A 16,403-nucleotide genomic window follows, 5' to 3' on the forward strand; every position below is an offset into this window, starting at 1 on the left:
TATTTTGTTCTGTTAATAGGAAATCGTTATGAAATTCCCTTGAATGAACATCTTATGAATAAAAAATGACATAATATTTATTTTTGTTATAATATGTTCAAATCAATTTTAAAAAATGCCTTAAAAGTAATTATGCATTAGTGCCCGTTAATCTAGTATGTGTTGAAGGTGTTGTTTTACTTTATCTTTCTTAAAATGTACTTTAAATCCTAGGTATTTGCAGTAATCTGCACTATGAATTTAGGTGAATGTCAGAAACAGGCAGTATTCAGGACACCAAAAGCATGTGGCGCTGTGAAGGACCCCTTGTATATAAACCATGGGCGGACTCTCCTTCGGCCTCTGTTTGGCGGCGCTCGATCTTGGCCCATCTCATCGGGAACATGGAGCGAAATTAAATGTAAAATACGTGCTAGAGAAGCACGGAAGGTAAATGTGATGCACTTTGGGTAGGTTCCTCCATCGCTTTGAGGCGGAGGCGGTGGTCAGCAGAGGACACCGAGCGAAGAGCCGCGCCTGCGGTCCTCTGTGGCCGACACGTGGTGACGAACCTGCGCAAGGACCTGGTTTCACGATGAGCCTGCAAAGAAAGACCCGAAGCATCAGCTTTAGACATGGATGAGGTGAATGGTCATTTAAATTAAGGGAATTGAGAGGATGCAGCTGTAGCTTTTACAAAATTGCAGATTTTAATATAAAATTTAAAGTATAATGGAATTTTAAATCCATTCTTTATGGTGTGTTCAAATAGAATAAAGGAGCCTCTCAAATGCTTACAGAATGTTTAAGGCAGCTACAGTTATCTGTATATGAGTATTGGCCACACTCACATTGATCTTCCCAATGATCAGATGTTTGAGTGTTCATGCTTTTTATTTAAACAAAAGGTGCAGATTTTTTAAATAAATGTGTTCATAGCATTTATTAACTTTGACTTGAATTGCTAAATATTTATAAGGGCATACAGAAGTTTGACTGTATAATGTAAATGTTTCAGATCACACTGAAGATGGACACAGCGGCCACCTGAGGCTCCCCAGAGCCCAGAAGGAGCAGTTTGATTCTCCTGATTAGAGGACTGTAGTCCTGCTGTGAGTGAAGTCAGCAGCCATGGCCTGAAGGTGAGTGTCAGCATCGGAAGCCAATGATTGGTGTGATGTGAAAACAACATGCTAAAGTGATGATTCACAAGACTAGAGTCTCTGATTATAAAATGAAGCTCTTTCACAGTGCACTGAGCATGTACAGAACTGCTTCTCAATACACATTTCAAAGTTCAGAGCTGGTTCTAATAACTGTTCTCCTTGTACTCACCAGGTGCTCACACTAGGGTGACTGGATGGAGGCTGCTCTTTGAGGTAAGTCTGGGATACAAAAGCATCTGATCTGCGCTTCCGTTATGTGGAATGATGATTTCATAGACTAGAGTCTCTGAGAAAAGCATGAAGTTGTTTTCACAGTGCACTGACCACAAAACCACACCAGAGGTTGGGTATGTTTTAACCAGCTACTGCAACTCACACTTAATAATATTGATCATTACCATTAAACTTTCTTTACTTTAATCATTACCATGTCTCCTTTTATTAAAGCAGCATTTTCATTGTATGATGACACAAATATAAAGGCAGATGGAATTAAAGTTTGTGCTGGATCTCCTCAGTGTAATGTTTGTTTCATTGATTGCAGTAACTGGGCTAAAACAGCCAAGCACTGGTGTGGTCCCTGTACCTGTCCTTGTTTCTTTGCCCATGTCTGTTTTCATGACTCCATTTTTGTCTTGTAGCTGGTCCACACAGTGACAGAGGAGTTGGCGTGACAGTCCTGCAGCTGTAAGTACCAGCCTCTGTGGAAGTAAAGCCCCATTAGGATGGGATTCATTTCTCAGGGTGAGGTGGGTAATCACATGATTGCTGTCAACATGTTTGAGAATGAGACTGCCTTTCTGGACAGTACGATATACACCAAAAATTTTACCTGGGTCTATGCTAGGCTAAAATATCAAATAAAATGCTTATCAGATTACCCAACCATCTCGATGAATCAAGACCATCCAACTGGGGTTAGAAGGGCTTTTATCCTGGAGGTCTTGTATCTGAGTTTGGTCAATGATGATGCAGTTATTTGGTTCAACTGATCTAAACTGAAGTCGACTCGCAGCGCACTGAGACGCTCAGACTGGAGCTTCTGTGGAAAAGTTTTTGGAAGTTAAACAGTGGTGAAATGACTGATTTTTATCTTGTCAGGTGTGATTGGCGGCCAGAGCTGGAAGACGTTCAGTTAATGGACCAGGTTGGTATTGATGGGGACAGTGAGGGGCTTTGAGTTTCCTTATAGAATATAAGATTTGTTCTCTTGGATTAGTGAAGTGCTGAGGTGTTAACCTTTAATGTCCCTTCACAGATGCTGCGCCTGCTATAAACTTCTAAGGTGGTTAATATCAAGCTGTCCAGGAAATGAGTCACAAGATGTATTCCCACTCCAGCCGTTCATTTAAAGGGTTTTGAGTGTCAAAGAGTTTCCTGTTTGTACAAGCATTCATAATGGCTTGAACCCTTGACATGCTGATGTAAAATACCAAAATAAAATGGCTGACAACAGACTCTGAGCTTCTTGTTTTTTCTCTGGTGCCTGGTTGATAAGTCGATCACAAGAAGCTGAATGCTGATTTGTGATTATGTAATGTGTGGTGTACTATACATCTGGGGTAACAGTTACTTTGTATTCCACTGCACTAGTGAAAGCCTTGTTATGTTGCAGATAATGACAAACGACATGATTCATTGCAGTAAATGAAATGTAGAATATTGTTGAACTCATCACCTTGTCCAGTTGTATAATGCTGTGTGCACAATGCCTCAATCATCCTGTATACAAGTATGTTTGAAAGTGATGCGTTGTGATATACTGAGTTGCAACATAACTACATTTTACTGATAATAGTTGATACTAGACTTGTTTAAATATTAGAAATTGAGACAAGTTTGTAATAACCGGCAAATCTCCGTACAAGAGCATTAGCATGAACAATAAACTGTAAACCATAGTTTTATTTTGAAGGTTGAAGCCAAACCGGAAATCCACCTTCATCGCTTAATTATGTAAACGCGTTGTCGATCTCGCAGACGGACCTGTCCGTTGTGCCTTCTTGATAATTAGCTTGATTTTTAATTATCGTCAGTTAGCTTTGACTGGAAGCTGACTTTATATCCCAAATGCGAAAAACAAACACGTCGGTGTGTTTACAACACGACATCCAGAAGTTGAGGAAGTTGGTCTGCGTGTCGAGGCATTTTAAGCTAACAGGGGGGGCTAGCTACGGACAGGCAGAAGAACTGGAGCTAACATCGTCGAAGGTGACCATTTATACGTTATATTAACTACCGTAGTTTAGAGACACCGAAACCTCGAAAAATGTTTTCCTGAAATTCGGTAGGAAACGTTAAACCAGCTCACGTTAGTTGTTAACCAATATCACTTTATAGTAAAAAGCCTTAAAGGTTAGCTAAGACAACTGCCAAGACCCGTGTAACGTTGGCTAACTCATTGTTGTTGACGTGGAACTGGAAGCAAGATTTCGTGCTTGAACAAACTATAAGTGTATTTTTTTCCCTTTTTTGTTGCAGGTATGAAGACTGAAGCAGTTTGTTTCGGGAGAAAGAAAAAGACAAGTTTGTGAAGAAGCCCTAACGTTTATGTTAGTAAGTTGACGTTGAGCTGAAGGCTTGGTCAACTTAACCGGCTGACTTGTAGCTAGCCGGTGCTAACTTGCTTATTGAGCATATCTGAATGTAATGCAGGGTTTTTGAAAGTAATGTTCGCAGCTTCAAAGGTTTCCAGGTTAAATCAAAGACATGTAGCCAAGAAGTAAAACACACCCACAGGTGTGTCTGTGCACTGAGGACGTCACTTTGCCCCGACCAGGATCCTTGTGAACAAGTATTACAACTTCACAACTGCTCTGGCAGCGCATGCATGCTTTTCCCATACACTCAAAGAGCTGCCCGGCCAAAAGAGGCAAGAAGAGCTGAGAACTGAGCATCTGCCAATTTTAGTAAAACTCCAGCAAGCTCAACGAGAAAGAATGACAGCTGTTGTAGGCAGAGCATTGGGGTGGGTGCGCTCATGGAGCAGTAGTGCCGTGTCAGAGAATACCACAGTGGTTATAGCTGAGGGCAAGAAGCATAGCTGTGGCAGCCAGGGCCTCAAGGGTTGGACCTCTTGGATCTGGGGAGGGTGGAGACGCCAAAGCGACGAAAGTGGTCCAATAGAAGAGTTCTGGGAGGCACAGGAGAAGCTTCAGCCCACGGAAATTGAAGATGTCTGCACAAGAAAGCAGGAGACCACGGTAGAGTCAGAAAAAGGTTCAAGATGGTGGAATAAGTTTCTCCCAACTTCTTACTTTTTGTGGCCAAGCAGACTAAAACAAGGGAGTGGATGTGCATGGGACCATGATATTGATGGGGACTTTTCTGACTACAGAACACCTCCTCCGTCTCCTACACCTACTTCGTCTCAGCTGACATCTCCTTTTCGACTCTTTGCACACAGCTGGAAGGTGGAGATCCTACCAGAACACTATGAGATCTGTTTCAACTTCCTCCGCCACCTGTTTGACCTGTTTGTTGTCGGCTTCCTGTGGACTGTGTCCCCTCCTGCCAAGCTGATCCTGGAGGTGTTGGGAGTCCAGGGAGCGCTGAGGCTTTGGTTTCATGGTATGGCCATGTTTTTTGTCTCCACAGTTGGAATGGCGGGATTACTCTGGTTGATCCAGGAGTATCTCCCTCAGTTTGCATTGATCTATGGCATCATACAGGCTTTGGTGATCTCTGTCAGTGTCCGACAGAGTGTGATAATGGGCATGGAGGAAGAAAAAGAAGAAAAGGACGAGGAGGGAAAGGACACTGATGACATGACAGACAGTAGGGAACGTAAAGGAAAACCTGTGTATGTTCAGGACAAGACGAAGACAAGTTAAACTTCAGGTAAGCCCTTTCACTCCTGCGATGTGATGTTTGGATTACATTTTATCACCTCATCAAAGCTTTTTTTCTCTGAGAGGTTGGATTAGTGATTTGCATAAACTGAAGTGAAATCACAAAACCTCCCAAACCAAAATCTAAGAGCCTCATGAAGCCAGATGAGCCCGCACTAATGGGCTGCAGGCCCCTCCTCGCGGACAGTTGTAGTGAGAGACAGACTCTCCTATTTCCTCCACAAAGAATGAAATGAAATTGTGTACGCATTTTGAACAGGGTTTCTGTAATTGATTAACCTTTAATTTTATACGTCTTTGTGGACCATTAGATATTTCGTAAATAAATGTGCTGAGTACATTTAATCAGTTACTATGAGTACAATTTTGAGGTACTTGTTCTTCAGTTGAGCGTTTCCATTTTGTGCTACTTTATACGTCTACTCCACCACATTGACCTGACAGCTACATTTACCACAGTTAGACTGATAAATTAGCAATATACTGGCCAAAATTAGCTTGTTGCAGATATATTAGTATCAGTGTATGTTAGCAGAGATGTACAGAGGAATTGCATGACTGAAGTGCCAAACTAGGTTTAAGGCCATTTAGAAACATAGTTTATTCACCATTTATCTATGGTATCTGGTTTCTGTCATTTTGAATCTATTCTGAGCCTGTTACCATAGAAAAATGAGTGTGAGATCCTGTGAGTAGTGTGAAACCAGCTGCAGCCACAGACAGAGAATACAGGGATTCATCTGGGAGTCTCAGATAATTAATTTTATTTGCCTGAAGCCTCTGAGCTCCCACTGCTTTAGTTTTTATAATTATCAATTCACAAATTAATTATCTATTATCTATACTGCTTATCTAGTCAGGTCGCACAGGGGCTGGAGCAAGTCCCAGCTGACATTGGGTCAGTCTATCACAGGGCTGACATACAGAGACAAACAACTCACTCACAGTCACCAATTAACCTAATGTAATATTTTGGGTCTTTGTAGCTGCAGTGGGGTCAAATCAATTCAAGTCAGTTTTTATTTCTGTAGCGCCAAATCACAACAGAAGTTATCTCAAGGCACTTTTCGAATAGAGCAGGTCTAGAATGTCTCTTCATAACATTGATGACAGACCCGACAGATTCCCACCATGAGCAGCACCTGGTGACAGTGATGAGGAAAAACATCCTTGTTAGAGGCAGAAACCTCGAGCAGAACCAGACTCAGGCTGGGCGGCCATCTGTTCTTGACTGGTTGTTAGTGATAATACATTAAAATAATAATAATAATTGTAGTTATTAGTATAATAAATTTAGCCGCAGGTGTTGAACAGGATCATATGGGTAGTTGGTGGTAGGGTTTGGCGATTGGGCGAATCAGAATCAGAATCAGAATCAGGTTTATTGCCAAGTATGTTTTCACGTACAAGGAATTTGTTCTGGTGAATGGTGCAGAGCGCACCAAAACACCGAGGCAGCCATCTGCGGCGCCATTTAAAAAGGAGGAATGGGGAAAAACAAGTGGAGAGGAGAGGAGAAAAAAATAACAGAACCCAAACTATACTCCTGGGGGGGGGGGGGGGGGGGGGGGGGGGGGGGGTACAGTGTGGGATTCGGGAAAAAAACCTCAGCAACATAGGCATATATAAACAAACACATCTTACAACACAGTGACTCAAGACAATTTGCTCCAGGGGAGGGGGTAAAGGGGGGAGGAGGTGATTCCAGTGCAGACAGGCAGCCAGCCGCCAATATCAGCGATTGGCTGAGTCCATTGTCGGTTGTTTTTTTGGGTGGCAATTTTTTGGGGTAATTTTTGTCATTTTATTTTGCTAATTTAAGGGTCTGCCTCATTCAGAATTCAACTGAAATAATCTAAATCTAAATAATTAACCTGTAAAGCACAATTCAAAGTGTGAGCTAATGGGAACCAACAGTTGGAGTTGGGTCATATTGTGCACACTCTTTCCATCTTTCACAAAACAGCATGTTAACCTTATCTGGCCTAAGCTAAGTGTGTAGGTGGTTAACAGTATTAGCAGCCATGCTAAACACCCTTTGTGACGGCGTCCTCGTGGCTGGTATGCACAGATATTTCCATGCCATGTTCGACATTAGAGGAAAGTGCTTTTCGTGTGCTTTCCACCAAGTCAGCGTTTACTCGCCAAAGTATTTGCTGAGATCAGGTCAATGACCACGAGCAGTCAGAGGATGAGACGGGTTGGAAACAAACGTGAGTGCACCTGAACATCACTGAACAGGAAAACTGTGCACATGACTACAGTGCAGGAGGTCAGAGGTAAACTGCGATGGATGTTTACAACATTTACTTGATCAGCTGTTTGTGTCTTTTCCACAGATGCTGAGAAGCAGCTGTGCGTTCAGCTGCATCAGACTGTGTCCAGGTGTTGGACATCACGACGGTGGGACTACACAGAGAGACTGTTTCACTTCACCACTGTGCTCTGCAGTGTGACTTAATAACCGTATTGCACATTTATTACAAACTCATAGAAGTTGTATTTATGTCACTTTATGTTCAACACTATTGATCTGCATTTTATAGACATCTGTCCTCATTTGATCTTCATGTCATTACTAGAATGTTGACATTGATATCTGTACACAGTTTAGAATCAACAAGTATATTACTACCATCGCTGGGGTGAGAGATAAAAGGGTCCATGAATGTTCAGGAAAAAGAGGAAAAAACAGAAAAGAGGCAGATTCCCAGTGTTAAGGGAAAACTGCATTTGTCCTGTGCTTTGGGGCTACTTTTCTCATGATTTGCTGTTAGACAGTGGCCCAGAACAGGACCCGGTTATTCTTAGTGAGAAGAAATAAAAAATTTGAACCCGAAACAACCAAATACACAGCCTGAAGCAGAAGAAATGTTAGGTCTCACCTCCAGGGGAAAGAAATGCAAACATATATAAACACTCCATTAATAAAAAATGAAAACATCGTAGGGGATTCTAAGGAGCAGTGTTTGAGGTTCAGACAGGTTCTGCTACCAGAACATCCCCTGAAAGTCAGCTCTGTAATACAACAAACAAGGAAACTCCCACTCAGACTGGGGCAGTTTCACAGCAGCAGCTGATATTTTCTCTGTTCAGACTCATGTTCACGCTCTTTGAAAACATTTTAATCTGAAGTCCATATCAAGTGGATTTGGAATCATCCATTTCAGCCAGACTCTAGTTTCTGTCTGTTCTGAAGCTTGAACTTGGAATTTGTCTTTTGCCGCTGTCTTTGTCATTGATGGTACAGTCACATTACCCATCTACCCTGCAAATATTCAACCCATCTTTAACTTTAATTAAACTGAAGCTTGTGTGACAGACAAATTGAAACATGCTCCTGTAGACATGATGTGTGAATTCCCTGTCAGGTTATAGAAACTTTACACACTGTGTTTGGGAAAGGAGAAGCAGCTATTCTAACACTAATGTGAATATTATGCTTCCTCACTGCAGACTGTAAAATCCCTCTCATACACTGTCTACAGTCTGTCCGGGGCGGGGGCGGGGTCATGAGGGTTATGTGAATGCACCTTTACAGGACTGAAAATTTGAATTTTGTCAATGGGTTGGAAGCCTGGGAGGATGGATGAACAACAAGCAACAACCACACACACGCACACACACACACACACACACACACACACACAAACACACAAACACACAAATATGTTATACTGTGTTAAAGCCATAAGAGCTCCTTAACTCAGCAGTGACCTCAAACTTTGACTCTTCAAAACAAAATGTGTATTTTGAGATTGCAGACTAATTATCTAATATCACGTACCTTAATAGTCATGGAGGAAGTGGCCTTAGCACTCGGCTGTGATGGTTGCTGTTTGCCCTCATCCATCAATCAAATGTTCATCATTTCTGCTGGTGGACCTGTTTTGTACTATATATATTTTCACACATTGAACTGAGAAAGACTAAAACGACAGCTCTGTCTGACATGAAGAACATTCATTTACATTGAGACTCCACAAACTGGTCACGGTACTGTCGTCGTCGTCGTCGTCGTTGTCGTCGTCGTGGGAGGTATCTGCTTAGAGATTTTCAGTATTGACACAACACCAGCAGCACATTTTAGTGTCTTCTCTGTGCACACTTCTATTTTGCCTTATGTCATTTTCTGTGCAATGATTTTGCTTGTTGAAAACGTTACTGGGAATATAGGCCACACACTTTCTCCACTACTGTTGTGTTTTGATGGATTTTTACTTCCTGTCATCTTTCAATTTAAAGGCACAAAAATGAGGAGACCAGACATCTTGTGGTTTTAGTGCACAGTGGCATGTTTTGCTCTCAACACTCCTGCTATATGTTGTGTGCTTCATTATGTGCCGATTATCCATTTTTTCAACAAGTAAATGGATTCTAGGTTTGCTTCTCCATTAGATATGGAAGCCTGAGGCTGACAATTTTGGTACTAAGAACTTAAACTGAAATGTGTTTGTCCATTTGTGTGCAGCAGATACAGGACAACTTTAGAATAGAAATAGATAGCCATGGTCAAAATTAAATCTTAACCTAAAGATAACACTACCATAAGGACATGAATGTGAATTGACAGTGTGTAACCTCAATGTTAAAATGAAACCACAAACAAATTTACCAATTTTTTTTTTTTCAACAAGAAGACTTAACATGTCCTAGTTTTCAGTGTATCTGGTAATGTGATGGTAACCTGAATAACTGGTTGTTGAATTGTTAATCTGGCAAAACAACTTCAAGAACACAGTGTCTTGCACAGTGTCTTGTGCTCTGCTAGAAGTGGTGACTGAATTAATTAATTCATTCAGTATTGAAGCATTTTCTAGCATTGAAATTATAACTTTATTTTAACTTGTGTGCACACAAATGGAAAATGAAATTTTAATTGGACTACATGATACTAGCAGCTACAGACTTCAATATAAAGAATGCAACAATTTTTATTATTTTTATTCCTCCAAATTTCTATTAACAGTTTCAAGATGAACTCTTTGTTGCCTTGTAGTCATTGTTTGCTTATATGGAGCTTTTATTGCAGTGATATTAACGCTGACAATTTTTCTATGATTAGCCAGCAGAACTAACAAGTGCTGGATCACTGTAGCTGAGTAAACTCTGTCCTGCCTCCTGAAATAAGGAGCACCAACACCTGTGCTGTAAGTTTCACTGGGAGGAAGTGAAGGAACATCTGCTGTGACCTGTTACTGTACATCTCATTTATGGCCACTTTGAACCAAACACTACGCTGAGGTTAAATGCTCCCACTGGCGAAATAAACTGATGTTCTTTTATCTGATGGTCTGGTTGTCTTGGTTTTCATTTCCTTCATACGTTCATTATGGTGGGATGAGCTGATACAGAAGAGACTTAACATGGTGGTGGTTTAAACAACCACTCTGGTGTTTTTTCATGTTGTTTGCAGCAAAATTTTACAGACCAAAATACATCTACAGTATCACACCAAGACAAAAGTGTCCCACAGGTGGGACAGTGTGTTGGATAAACCATCTGATGAACATTGTGAATGCTTCGTGCAGACTCTTATCAGATGTGTTGATACAGGGATGTTACTGACAAAAGCAGACGTGATGAAGCAGGAGATATGGGGAGGCCGGAGTGGTCACAAGTCTTATTCCTCCAATCAGAAACACGTCAGCGTGACGACACTGCGTACTCTAGTTAGCCTGTGTCCGTGTGTCTAGCTAGCACATGACAAGTTATTTTAACTGTCCTCAAGCTGAGCAGCCAAATCCAAACAGACCACATATATACAGCTAATTGTGCCCCACAGCGCAAAAAACTTCAACACATAAGAGAAGTCTAACAAGTTATTTTGGGAATTATTTTGTTCACCTCGTGGTCTTCTAATATATTTACCTGCTCTGTTCATCATTAAATTAATAAATGAATTGTGCCTATTTTGACTTAAGTTAGGCTGATGATCTATGCAAAACAAAACTCAATAATTTTTGTTTGTATATATCACTAAATAAATAAATACTACAATATTGTATAAATAATACTATATTACTGTAAAACAATTCATATATTCAGAATACTGTGCTTATTGAGTTAAAAAGCAAAAGTGATTTTCTAATGTATTTTAAATATGTTGCAACATATCAATAAATATATAAATATAAATATTGTGAATAATATGTCATGTGATGGTAACGGTCCGTTTCATTGGTCAGTGATGACAGAAGCTCAAACTGACTGTGAGTTCCAGTTTGAAGTCTCATGTTTCAGATCCTCTTTTTCCACCTTGGTGATTTTCAGCTCTGTGTTTGAACCAGATGAAGGATTTTAGTCTTGGACGTCTGGATCTGAAGTTATCAGAGAAACAGAGTGAGGAAAGACAGCTCAGCTGCAGCCAATCAGAGACGTCCTGTGTTACTGAAGAGTGTCAACCAATCAGCTGCTCTGTTTGTTGTGGAGAGGAGACAGCAACAACTCCCATGATCCCACACTGCTTCATGACATCACCCAACACAGCCTTTTGTTATTTTACCTCAACTAGAGGTAGAAGTTACAGACTGTGTTTGAACCCACAGTGGCTACATGTGAGTCTCTTCTCACGTTGTCCCCTGTTGGTGTCCCCCACTTCCTACCAGAGCAGGGGCGTCCCTCTCTACCTTTAAAAGAATCCTGTAGACCCAGCTCTTCAGAGAGCACCTTCTCTCCTAGCACTACATGACAAATCTACAAATCTACACTTAAAGAATCGTCACTAGCACTTATTGCTGCGCTAACACTTCTTATCGCACTTAACCTTGATTGTTCCCCTTTCTGTAAGTCGCTTTGGATAAAAGTGTCTGCTAAATGACTAAATGACTAAATGAATGTATGGGACTAGTGTCAGACTCTCTTGTAACATATGAGACATATTTGTAAGGCAGTTTAATCACAGTTCAAAACTTTAATTCACATTAAATCTGCTCTCATTATGCTTAATAGTATATACAGAACGGTGCATTACCAGTACAAGACCAATGTACATATGTAACAATGTTTATGTGTGTAGATAGTACAGAAAGGTGAAGGTGCAATCCACAGTATTGTCACATGTCAAACATGGTCTAAAACTGAAGGAGGGAGAGGTGATGATGATGGAACCTGTATCAGGTGAGTTTTGGTCATAGCTGAGACATGAGTACAAAGCCAGGGGCCGGCAGTCATGCATCTTCTCATCTCCACGTCACCTGTGATCCAGTCAGTAAGGACGTGAACCTCCGTCTTTACATCTTCACCCCACAGACACAAAGAACTGAACTGGCAGCTTTTTGATTTTTGTTTCAACAAACAGCTCAGGACCCACGCCCCCATTCTTCATGTATGGTTTAACTAATCCATCTTAACCATAAAAATTATCCAGCTAATTCCTATCCAGATAATTCAGTTCTTCAAACACAGGATGAGCTATTCTCTTTGTTTATTTTAAAATAAAAGCAACATGAGTGAAGAGCAGAATCAGCACAGGTGACTGGCTGCTAAGCCTCTAACTCGAGTCAGAATGATGCAGCCAACACTCATACAGATGTTTCACTATTTTTCTATTGTTCTAATGACAGAAACCCTAAGTTGAAATTCTCCCTTTCACTCCCAGTTCTTTGTACCATGTTGATTTCATCTTATTGTATTTTTAAGACTCATCTGTACATTTATTTATTGGGATTAAAGACAGATCTTTTCAATCATCCTGTTAATGTTCTCTTTTAAAGGTCCCATCCAGTCTAAAGGTAGATGTCCATGTGTTTGTGATTATAAAGCAGGTCTGGGTTCTATATTAATACTGTGAAAGTATCAAAGCCTCAGTCCACAGAGAAATGCACACAGCCTGTATTCAGACACTGAGCCTTAAAACCAGCCGTCAGGACTTCTGGAACTTTGTGATGTCACAACAAAGCAGTCACTGCTCTCAGCCATGCCCCAAACCCCGCCCACTTGGACCCACTATCCAACCTTACAAGATTTGGAGTTTACCTAAAATTTCTGATATCTTTATTGGATCACTCAGAAAGCCAATCAGAAGAGAGGCTTTCAGTCTCTCTTCTGATTGGCTCACTGAGCTGTTGTTACTAGAGCTACAGAGAGAAGCCTGAGAGAGGAGAAAGCTGCACTGAGATGATTTTTGATTCTTAAAACCACAAATATATCTTCTGATGGAGATTAACACTTAAAATAAAACAGGAGAAAAGTAAAATACGGGACCTTTAAAAACTTAGGGTTGGAACAACAGTTGGTTTACTTAGTTTGGTCTGAAGAGAGAACTTTGTGAATTGGTATAATAATGGGAAACAAAAAGAATATTCTCCTTTAAAGAAATTCTCCATCTAAACCCCAGTGATAATTATTAATTCATTCTTTTATTATAAGAATGAAAATGTTTCTCTTCATATATACTGACTGTAATTCATACTGTGTACATTGTTTTGCATGTTTAAACATTTTCAGCTTTGAACTGAAGGATTCACATAAAATTTAGGTTAGGTTGAGTCATGTGACATCTTCAGGGCCATGTCTGAAAACATGAGTTAAGTAATCCAGGTTAACATGATGTTAACCAACTAACTTGGTCCCTCAGATACATTGAACTGATTTTCTGTTACAACTGAGCCTAAATGGACATGTATTCAGGTGTTTTACTGCGTAGGTTTTATAGACATGTTCTCATCTAAAATAATAAATATGTTGATGTTTATTAGAGTCTGTAGCGAGAGGAGTTATCTGTAACTAAGCTGCACTGCTGTATGTCTATAGTCAATGTGTTGTTGCTATCACAACGGCATCAGATAAACTCTAAAACACGTTTGAAGAACTGAAAACTCCAGGCTTGTGTTGAATATAATTCATTATGTTAGCCACGAATGAAGAACAGGGCCCAGGGCTGAGTTCTCCAACACTGATCACTGAGGTCCGACAGATTACACTGATGCTGCTAGAAGCATGTGCAGTGATAATGTAAGTAAGTCTGATATGTTCTGTCAGCAATTGTCACAAAAGTTGGAAATAACTTGGTCTCCAAATCAGAAACACCAAAATCCTAATGTAAGAGGGAGATCTGTGTTGGTGTCCACTCTTAAATCCACTCTACTCTAATTGTCACATCATGGTTTAAGGTTGCAAACTGACTGTGGTCAAATGTTAGCAAGTTCAGAATTAAGACCAGCAAATAAATATAAATAAAAATAAAAATAAAAGCAATGTGCTGCATTATATACAATTACACAGCCAGACAGCACATTATGGCCTCTGTAACTCCTCATCCTCACAGCTCCTGACAAACTGGATGCTGCGTTCCAGAGACACTTCATTGTCCAAACATGCTGCCGGGGAAAGTGCGACGTAACGACATTTCCATAATTAACAAGCGTGCTGTCTGATTAGAGGTTTCTCAACTTTGCAACCACCTGATTGAGGTGACATCATAAGTCAAAGACATTAAAGGTCCCATCCAGTCTAAAGGTAGCTGTCCATGTGTTTGTGATTATAAAGCAGGTCTAGGTTCTATATTAATACTGTGAAAGTATCAAAGCCTCAGTCCACAGAGAAATACACACAGCCTGTATTCAGAAACTGAGCCTTAAAACCAGCCGTCAGGACTTCTGGAACTTTGTGATGTCACAACAAAGCAGTCACTGCTCTCAGCCATGTCCCAAGCCCCACCCACCTGGACCCACCATTCAACCTTGCAGGAAAATTTCTGCTATATTTTTATTGGATCACTCATAAAGCAGTCAGCCAATCAGTAGAGAGGTTCAGATCCTCTCCTCTGATTGGCTGACTGACCTGTTGTTACTAGAGCTCCAGAGAGAAGCCTGAGAGAGGGGATGTAAAACTACACTGAGATGGTTTTGGTTCTTAAAACCACAAATATATCTTCTGATGGAGAGCAACACTTCAAATAAAAAACTGCAGAAATTAAAATACGGGACCTTTAAGTCTGTTTTAGCAAATTCACAACAAACCACAGACACTTTCATCACTGGTTTCCACTCATTTCACTACAAAATGAAAGACCTGAAGCTCCTCAGCACTATCACATACTATCAATGCTCTGCAGTTATGTAATGCAAATAAATGATTTGCTGTAGTTTGCAGTAGAGGGGTTAGTGTACTGGTGTTAGTCCTTGGTATAGTAAAGGGTTAAAAACTCACAGACATTGTTAGCACAATCTCAAACTTGTTTTAGCTGTTGACAGAGACAGAAAGTTGAATTCAAATCAATGAATTACTAATCTATTTTTGTTCTGATATTTTATTTTTATTTCTTTTCGCTCCTGACAAATTCACATCCTGGTCACTTTGTTGCTGCTGAACATTTTCCACAGCCTCCTGCACCCTCACAGGTTTTCACTTAACTCCCAAGCTTCACTCATATTATCCATCTTTCCTGTTTGTCACTAATGGGTGGTAATGATGACACATATTGGGTCACAAATAAATACAGAAAATGAATCAACAGAAAGTTAATTGGTTAATTTACTGTCTGGCATCTGTAGGTCCATGGATAAAAGATGTGAAAACTTGCAATGAGTACTTGCGTTTTTCATTTCATTTCACTCTGAAAAACAAAATATTCATAAATTGATTGAAAATCAATAATAGAGCTGAAGTGATTTGTGATGTTTTTGACAGTAAACTGATTATGTTTGAGTATTTCTGCCTTTTAAACTGCTGTTCACACAAACAGTGTGATGGACATTTTTTCTCCATCTTCTGACAACTACTCCACTGCCTGAGGAAATGTTCAGTGGGTTAATCAATGATGAGAATAATCATGAGCTGCATTTCCAACAACTCTGAGGGAACAGAGGGCGTTCAATGTGATGGATTACGAACCTCAGAGTTTCTCTTCATAGCATCTGGAAATGAATGGAAACCAGTGTCTGCCTGGAGAATAGGAAACCATTTCAAATTGTACCATCCTATGCCCCCTGAGATTTAACATACAGTGTGTGATTTGTAATAAAAGGGCTAAAACATGCAAAAAAAAAAAAACAAAAACAAAAAAAAAAACCCACTGGTATGGCCCTTTAAATTTGATTATCAGCACAGCATGTGTCCTTTGTGATAGAAAAGAAACTTTAAATGTGATCTTACAGTTGTCATTCCATGTTACATTTGTTAGTTGGCACAATACTGAGCATGCTTTCAGCTGCTGAGAGGAGAGCAGGGTTTCAATTAAGCTAATTCAATAAGAACACTGTACTCCTACTCCACCAGCCGGGGGTTTCTGACTCATGACTGGAACGCAGCACCAGGCCTGTCTGTACCTCAGTGATGGACTAAACTAAAAAAAAAAAAGACAGTGCAGCTTTGTGAAGTGTTGTTGTTGTGGTGAGAAACCACTCAGACCCCCCAATCAACCTGCGTGCTCATTAGTGGCTGTGTGACCCTCCAGAGTTTGGGG

The 16,403-nt window shown here is 40.4% G+C and overlaps 2 protein-coding genes and 1 non-coding gene across 5 annotated transcripts in view; 2 read left to right on the forward strand and 1 right to left on the reverse strand.

Moving 5' to 3' along the window:
- The first annotated feature begins 324 nt into the window (after positions 1 to 324).
- Positions 325 to 10,286, forward strand: cunh6orf47 (chromosome unknown C6orf47 homolog). Of its 3 annotated transcripts, none has more exons than XR_011693982.1 (9): positions 325 to 623; positions 998 to 1,121; positions 1,318 to 1,358; positions 1,787 to 1,832; positions 2,247 to 2,292; positions 2,404 to 3,356; positions 3,627 to 3,701; positions 4,552 to 4,715; positions 4,817 to 4,908. XR_011693982.1 is itself a non-coding variant. In XM_071501044.1 (3 exons), the coding sequence occupies exon 2, from the start codon at positions 4,085 to 4,087 to the stop codon at positions 4,976 to 4,978; it is 894 nt and encodes a 297-aa protein (XP_071357145.1). In that variant the 5' UTR covers positions 2,855 to 3,356; positions 3,627 to 4,084; the 3' UTR covers positions 4,979 to 4,985; positions 7,336 to 10,286. The 3 variants fall into 3 exon arrangements, 1 of the variants encoding a protein (XP_071357145.1); XR_011693983.1 differs by having other exon boundaries at positions 4,837 to 4,908; XM_071501044.1 differs by lacking the exons at positions 325 to 623; positions 998 to 1,121; positions 1,318 to 1,358; positions 1,787 to 1,832; positions 2,247 to 2,292 and adding an exon at positions 7,336 to 10,286 and having other exon boundaries at positions 2,855 to 3,356; positions 3,627 to 4,985.
- Positions 1,403 to 1,471, forward strand: LOC139634704 (small nucleolar RNA SNORD52). The gene has a single exon (XR_011694041.1). It is a non-coding gene; the product is annotated as a small nucleolar RNA SNORD52 (small nucleolar RNA).
- A 1,603-nt stretch (positions 10,287 to 11,889) lies between the features above and the next one.
- The window catches only part of ppp1r11 (protein phosphatase 1, regulatory (inhibitor) subunit 11), a 7,929-nt gene continuing 3,415 nt past the window's right edge, over positions 11,890 to 16,403 (reverse strand). Inside the window, exon 3 of the mRNA XM_071501045.1 lies at positions 11,890 to 16,403. This exon is cut by the window's right edge and continues 153 nt beyond it. Within this exon, the coding sequence (XP_071357146.1) occupies positions 16,372 to 16,403 (32 nt within the window). The 3' untranslated portion in view covers positions 11,890 to 16,371.

This window comes from Trachinotus anak, unplaced genomic scaffold (genome assembly GCF_046630095.1).
Source record: "Trachinotus anak isolate AG129_WGS33_773 ecotype Australia unplaced genomic scaffold, CSIRO_AGI_Tana_v1 ptg000016l, whole genome shotgun sequence".
NCBI lineage: Eukaryota > Metazoa > Chordata > Actinopteri > Carangiformes > Carangidae > Trachinotus > Trachinotus anak.

Coding starts and splice junctions, on each gene's coding strand:
- cunh6orf47 (XM_071501044.1), top strand. CDS start 4,085: ATGACAGCTGTTGTAGGCAGAGCATTGGGGTGGGTGCGCTCATGGAGC.